Raw genomic sequence first — 7290 nt, forward strand, 5'->3', positions numbered from 1 at the left:
AAGATTTAGCCACATTTTTCATAAGATTTCCATTTTTTATTTCCGTTATAATAATTTCAAAGGTATTACTGACCACAACGATGACATTAAAACCACTTTTATAGGATAAAGTATTGGTGGAAGAAATGGTGGAGGGAGGAAAACGTGCTACCTACAGTGGAAATGTAATGGTATTCAAGTTTTAGTTTCATGATTAAAAATAATGAGTAAAGAGCGGCACATAATACACGGTCCATAAAATATAACACGTTCCATAAAATATAACACGTTCCATAAAATATAACACGTTCCATAAAATATAACACGTTCCATAAAATATAATTATTTTATATTCGTATTAAAAAAATTTGGGTTGCAAATGGGGTAGTACCGCGCAATATAGAGAGCGGTTTCCAGCTAGATCTCCCAGCTTATGCTACTCAACTCCAATTTCTCAGCCTGCACGGGGCGCAACCTGCTAAGTTGAGCAACTCTTACGAAAGATCGGGTATCCAACCCCGGTGGTGTAGTATGGGTCAACGAGCAAATGAGAATGGGGGCTTTGATGGGGCTACTTCGACATATTTGATTTAAAGGCTCATCAAAGTTTACAAAGCCAGGTAGGGTTTTGTAATAGAAAATGGCGTCGGTGGCAGCGGCGGCTTTTCACAGCTCTTTGGAGTTACTACCTTGGCGTCAGGTGGCAACCGGCCGTAAAAGAATCAGCCAAAAGAAAATATAAACTCCATGATGAAAAAAATGAGGACAAAAAGTAAAAGAGATAAAGTTAGGGCGTTCCCCATAAGCGACGAACCAAGAAAAATGAAAAACTCAAGAACAAGTAAAGCAAACAGTAAAATGAAAGTTAGAATCGGAACCTGGAACATAGGAAGTCTCACTGGACGAAGCAAGGAACTTGCCGAAGTTTTGAAAAGAAGAAACATAGATATATGTTGCATTCAGGAAGTGAAGTGGAAAGGAGCAAATGCACGTCAAATTGGTGAAGGTTATACAGTGGTGTACAATGGGTACGGCACTAAAAATGGTGTAGGAATAGCGGTGAACGAAAAAATGTGCAATAACATAATTCAAATAAAACGCATAAACGATAGACTTATGTACGTCAAGATTATTATAGAAGAAAATATATTTAACATTATAAGCGCTTACGCCCCTCAAACAGGATGTGATAGTCAAACTAAGTTGATATTTTTTGAATGTTTGGAGGAAACATTGCAATCGTTACCATTAAATGAAAGTACAATCTTATGTGGTGACCTAAATGGGCATATAGGAAAGATAAATGTCACTAACAACCCAAGTCATGGCGGATTTGGCTATGGACAAATTAACTAGCAGGGAGAATGGATCCTCGATATATTCAGCGCTTATGATATGAAAATTATAAACAGCTGCTTTCAGAAGAAGGATGAACATCTCATTTCCTACAGTAGTGGTGGTACATGCTCTCAAATAGATTATATTATTTGCAACACATCAAACGCACGTCAGTTTCTGGATTGCAAAATCATACCAGGAGAAGCCCTTACGACCCAGCACAGACTCTTACTCGCAACATTTGAAGTAACAACATCCAAGCTAAACAATGTTAACTATTACCCCAGGAAAACTAAGTGGAACAACATCTACAAAAGCGAGGGTAATACATTTATTGAGCGGGTTAACCAAAATTGCGAAGAACTTTGCATATTAAACAGTTCAAATGAAAGAGAAAACCATGCACTGGAACATTGCTGGCAAGAATTTCACAAGGGGGTCAACCGCTTGGCAAATCAGCATCTTGGTATTACAAAAGGTAAATCGTATGGTAAGAAAGAGACGTGGTGGTGGAACGTTGAAGTGCAAGAGGCGCTTAAACAAAAAAAGAGGGCATTTAAAAGTTGGCAAAAATTACCAACAGTAGAAAACCATGCCATCTACAAACAAGAATGTAAAGCCGCAAAGGAAGCTGTTGCTGCTGCTAAAAATAACGCCTACCAAGAGTTTTATGATAATTTAGAAACGTCAGACGGGCAAAATCAAATTTATAAAATAGCCAAAATCAGAGACCTTGCCAAAAAAGATCCCATATCAACTAAATTTATTTGTAGCAAAAATCTAGAGCTATTAACGACCAACGAAGCTGCTAATAAAAGATGGGAGGAGTACTACAGCGAGCTGATGAATGAGGAATTCGAACATGATGCTTTCGAAAATTTACCAGTTGTGCATGGTCCATTAAACATGATATCCATAGAAGAAATAAAAGTAGCGCTACGAAGTATGAAAAATAATAAGTCCGTTGGTCCCGACAACATCCCAGCTGATCTTTGGAAGAAACTGGACTCTCAGGGAGAAATGATACTGCAATCGATCTTCAACAAATTGATAGAAGGTGATGTGATACCCGCAGATTGGAGAAATAGCTTTCTCGTCCCTTTGTATAAACACAAGGGCAACGTACAACATTGCGAAAACTACAGGGGTATTAAACTGACGTCGCATACGTTAAAAATCTGGGAAAGAGTAGTTGGAAATAAACTGAGGCAATTAATACATATCAGAAATAATCAGTTTGGTTTTGTTAAAGATAGTTCAACTACTGACGCAATACAAGCAATTAGAATCTTGCTAGAAAAATACAAATTAAAAAAAGAAGATTTACATATTGCGTTCTTAGACTTAGAAAAAGCCTTCGATCGTTTGCCCAGAGAAATCATTTGGCAAGCTCTTCGATATCAAAAGGTCCCAGAAAAATATATTGACGTTATAAGAGACATGTATACAAATACAACAACGCAAGTAAAAAGCAGGAGTGGTCTTTCAAACAAATTTAAAGTTGACGTTGGCGTACACCAGGGATCGGCTCTGAGTCCACTTCTTTTCATCACTGCTTTGGATTATATCAGCAAAAATATCGACGATCCAGTTCCTTGGACAATTTTATACGCCGACGATATTGTAATTCTCGCCGAATCTTTAGAGAAGTTGCAAACCAAAGTAGATCAGTGGGTCAACGCTCTTGAAAATAATGGTTTAAAAATAAGTCGAACGAAGACCGAATACATGTATGTACCATTCAAAAACGAATTGTGTATAGGTCCTATAAATACAATTAAAATAAAAAGCGAAGCAATACCGATAACGAATGCTTTCAAATATCTTGGTTCAATTATATCATCAAGTGGGAAAATCGATGGGGACGTTACTAGCCGTGTCAATGCTGGCTGGATGAAGTGGAGATCGGTAACAGGTGTCATGTGTGACAAAAAGTTCCCGATTAAACTAAAAGGCAAAATCTACAAAACGGCGGTCAGGCCGGCTCTTATGTATGGGACAGAGTGCTGGGCGGCAAACAAAACCCATGAACAAAGACTACATGTCGCCGAAATGAGGATGTTAAGGTGGTCCGCAGGAGTGACAAAATTGGACAAGGTACGAAACGAGCACCTCCGGGGTAGCTTTAAGGTTGCCGACATCAAAGAAAAATTAACTGAAAAACGTCTGAGGTGGTACGGTCACGTCATGCGTCGAGATGAAGAGCACGTCGTCAGAAAAGCCCTTGACATACCAGTGCCTAAGAGAGGACCAGGTAGACCATCAGCAACATGGCTAGGAACAGTCAACAGAGATATGAGAAAAGCAGGATTGAACGCAGCGACAACCCAAGACAGGTGTTCTTGGCGCCTCAGATCACGGAGGGCCGACCCCAAATAAGGGACAAGGTCATGAAGAAGAAGAAGAAGAAGATTCGTATTAAAAAAATTTGAAATTTAATAAATTTTTGGTGTTCTCGATGTAGTATACAGAAAATTTTAAAATTTTAATTAAGTTTTGCAATTTCAGTCTACCAAAGTTGTTTTTAACTTGTATTGTTTTGCCAAAGCAAATAATAGCAATCTTTATACCAGTACGGACGTATTCTAAAAATGACTTTAATCTCATCTCTAATATGTATATAGCTGCAGTCTTTACTGCCCACTTGAATATTTTATAAACAATCGAGAAAATATAGAATGGCGTTTCTTGAAATTCTTTTTGTTAAGAGAATGATATTATGTCGAATTTTTCAGAATTATTTTCTATCTAACATATTTTATTCTTTTGTATTTTTATAGTGTAAGGACATTCACCTCGAAAAGGTGAGATTTATTAAAGAGAATACTTAATATAAAATAATGCTTTTTCTTTTGTATATAAACATAGGTACTTGTTTTAAAAAAATAACATTTTATTATTAAAATATGCGGTTTTGTTAATAAAATTTAGTATAAAAATTTATAAATAATACTGAAAACATGAAATATAAAGAACAAAGTTATTTCGTATTAGAAATTCCTTAGGGAAGAAACTATTTATTTCATATATATAGAAAAATTTTCCCTGCTCTTTATTAAATATAAAACACAAAAAAATCATTCAATTTAAATTGGTTGAAAAGTTTTGAATGATAAAAAAATAAATTAAATAATATTAAGAAGTTTATTGAGTCTGTTAATAAGGCCATTGGCTAAATTAGGTTGTATCAAGAGTTTATAAAAAATAACAAGAATGTCAAAAATATTTCAAATCACTTTTAAAACATCACTCAATTTTTGTTAATACAAAATGTAGAATGACTGATAAGTGAATTTGTGTGATAAATGTAATAATCTAACCTAGAAACACCGTATTCTGGATAATAAATTAGAAAATATGAATAAATTACAAAACAATATTCGAAGTGTACATATTAGAAATTTACCACTCCTAAATTTGTTTTTCTATAAGATAGACTAACGATTGACATATAAGCATGTACATTTACATAATATACTTTTGATCAGCCTCGAATTCTTACAGAATTCGACTTTGGTTGTTCGTAAATTTTAGTCATATCATAACAACTATGAATTAGCATGAACAAATTTGGTAAGACGGGCAATAATTCAACAAAATGTGGTTGTAGTTTTTACAGTAGTGGCCATAGAAATACAAAAATAATTTTCTCATTTCTCGGAAACTAAAATTCAAATAAAAAAACGAGTTGAACAAAATATTGTTGCTTCAAAAGCTCTTACTATAAATGACAACGCGTTGGAAAACACATCGGAAAATAAATACCTTAAAGATTTTATGGGTTACAATTTTACAACAATATGTTCAGTAACAGGACAAAATGTTATATGAAAAAGTTAGCAGAAACTGCATGCTAACTCTCACATAACTCTTAGAAAATAATTTGCGGTATCATAAAGTTGACTGGATCAATAATTTTTTCAAAGAATTTTCAAATTCTATATTTTTCGTAATTGGAATAATCTCTGCATGTTGTAACATCTTATTCACTATTGCATTTGAATTCTGTACCAAAAACAAAAAAATGAATTCGACTGTATTTTCTCCAGAAAAATTAATTTGAATTTAAAATATGAAAAAAAAATCTTTTAAAATATGAAATTGCTAGAAATTGTTACCATATTTAGTAGTAAAACATGTTCCTTAATATTTCTCTATAAAAAATATGAGCAATGTTCTCAGCTCATATTGTATATAAAATACATATTGTACTACCGGTACAATATGTATTTATTTTTCATTCGATGCGATTCAGTTTGCTTTTCATGTCCATTCGTGAAATTTTGAGAAATTTAATTAATTTTTATTTAAGCTATATACATACTCGTACATATATACTATACATATTACATCTCATTATTATGTGTTCGAAAAAATGTGTTAAATTTTACAATATCAATAATAAAATGTTGTTCATAATTGCAAATTTGTAATCTTGCATAAATATTTTAATTTATTACTAATAGTGTTTGATTGTACTTGAACACTTAATAAAAACTTGTTAATAGTTTAAAATAAATAAATTCATTTGCTAAAGTAAGTTTAAGTAATTGTGATATTGTGTGGAGTGAGAGTGATGTTTTACCGAGCACGTGCATCGAACGCAAGGCGAAATGATGCCACTAATTTCGAATATTGACTTTTCGGAATATTAACTGATTTTACAATTGACGGATTTTCTTAAAATTAAATATTTGAGTTCTGTTTCCTACCGGAACAAATAGAGATATTCAGAGAATTCGGATAGTATTAAATGAATCTTTTTTAAGAGCTAAATTTTTATCCTCATAGGTATCCTCATAGGTAACAGAAAATTTAGTAATATCCTTAAAATTTGAAAAATGAGTTCGACGATCATTTTGTGAAGAAATTTTGTATGAAAAAACTGTTAAAATATCATGAGCTGTCATACAACTTCAAAAGTTATTTAGCTCAGAAATTATACTCGTAGAATCAACAGTATTGAAATTTCCCACAAGCAAATATTTTAATAGGACTCTTATATTCTATAAAACTAGTTGAAATTTTTGAATAATTGAATTCTGGTTATATTAGGAACATTTTATCTAAACGAATATAAAACTAAGAATAATTATGATATATTCATTCGTACGGGTATCACAGAGTTAACATGGTTAGATCTACCTATTCTCGTTTCGAGTTGTACTCTGCTACTATACAACTTTAATAATGAAATTCAAACTCTATTGAAATAAATTTATCAGTTTTAAACATTGTGCTGTTATTGATGACAATATTGATCGATCTTCTAAAACTCTTCCTAAAAGGAGAAAGAGTTGCAATTTTAAAAATAAAATATTTCAGCAGCCCACAGTTTTTAATTTTAAATTCATTTTTTCATTATTAAATTTCCTAAACCTAAATATTTTTTTAAAGTATCGAAATTAATATCAAATTCGGTCGTGGGGAAAAAAAATAGTGCAAAAAACAATTCAAAAAAATCTTTTTATGGAATTTTTATTTTTTCTTTTTGTCAAAAAATTTGCATTCAAGTGAATTTTTTTTTTTCGCAGGTCCTTTTGTTTTTCTTGTTAACATTTTTCCCTTTATTTATACATGATGTCAAAATGTTATCCTTATCTTTACCTAAATATTTATTCTAAACTTTTTATACTGAATGGGAAATGCAATTGAATATTTAAGTATGCGAGAATGCACATATAAAAAGAAAAAAAAAAGAAAAAAATTACTTGCAAATAAACAAAAAGTAACGGCTTTTTGCCAAAATAACAACTTTTTCTTTTTCCACGAATTTTCTTTTTTTTTCTTTTTTTTTTTTTTTGTTGGTTTAAAATTCGTGAAATGTATAAGTTTGTTTTGCTAGTATTTTTTTACATTAATATTTTATTTAAAATAAGGTAAAAGTTAGCAGATTAGTTATTTTTTTTTTTTTGGGTACATGCAAATTTACTTTATCTGTCTGCAACCGATCTATTTACGAGAAGTAAAAAA

The 7290-nt window shown here is 32.0% G+C and overlaps 1 protein-coding gene across 1 annotated transcript; it reads left to right on the forward strand.

Annotated features, from left to right (window-relative positions):
• Window positions 1-738: 738 nt before the first annotated feature.
• On the forward strand, window positions 739-1335 carry LOC129609812 (craniofacial development protein 2-like). Its single transcript, XM_055521934.1, has one exon. It carries the CDS (start codon window positions 739-741, stop codon window positions 1333-1335), a length of 597 nt encoding a protein of 198 aa, XP_055377909.1.
• The last annotated feature ends 5955 nt before the right edge of the window (window positions 1336-7290 follow it).

Source organism: Condylostylus longicornis, unplaced genomic scaffold, assembly GCF_029603195.1.
Source record: "Condylostylus longicornis isolate FDR11 unplaced genomic scaffold, ASM2960319v2 ptg000040l, whole genome shotgun sequence".
NCBI lineage: Eukaryota > Metazoa > Arthropoda > Insecta > Diptera > Dolichopodidae > Condylostylus > Condylostylus longicornis.

What these genes read in the sequence shown, in the direction of transcription:
- LOC129609812 (XM_055521934.1), top strand. Translation starts at nt 739, where the DNA reads ATGAGGACAAAAAGTAAAAGAGATAAAGTTAGGGCGTTCCCCATAAGC.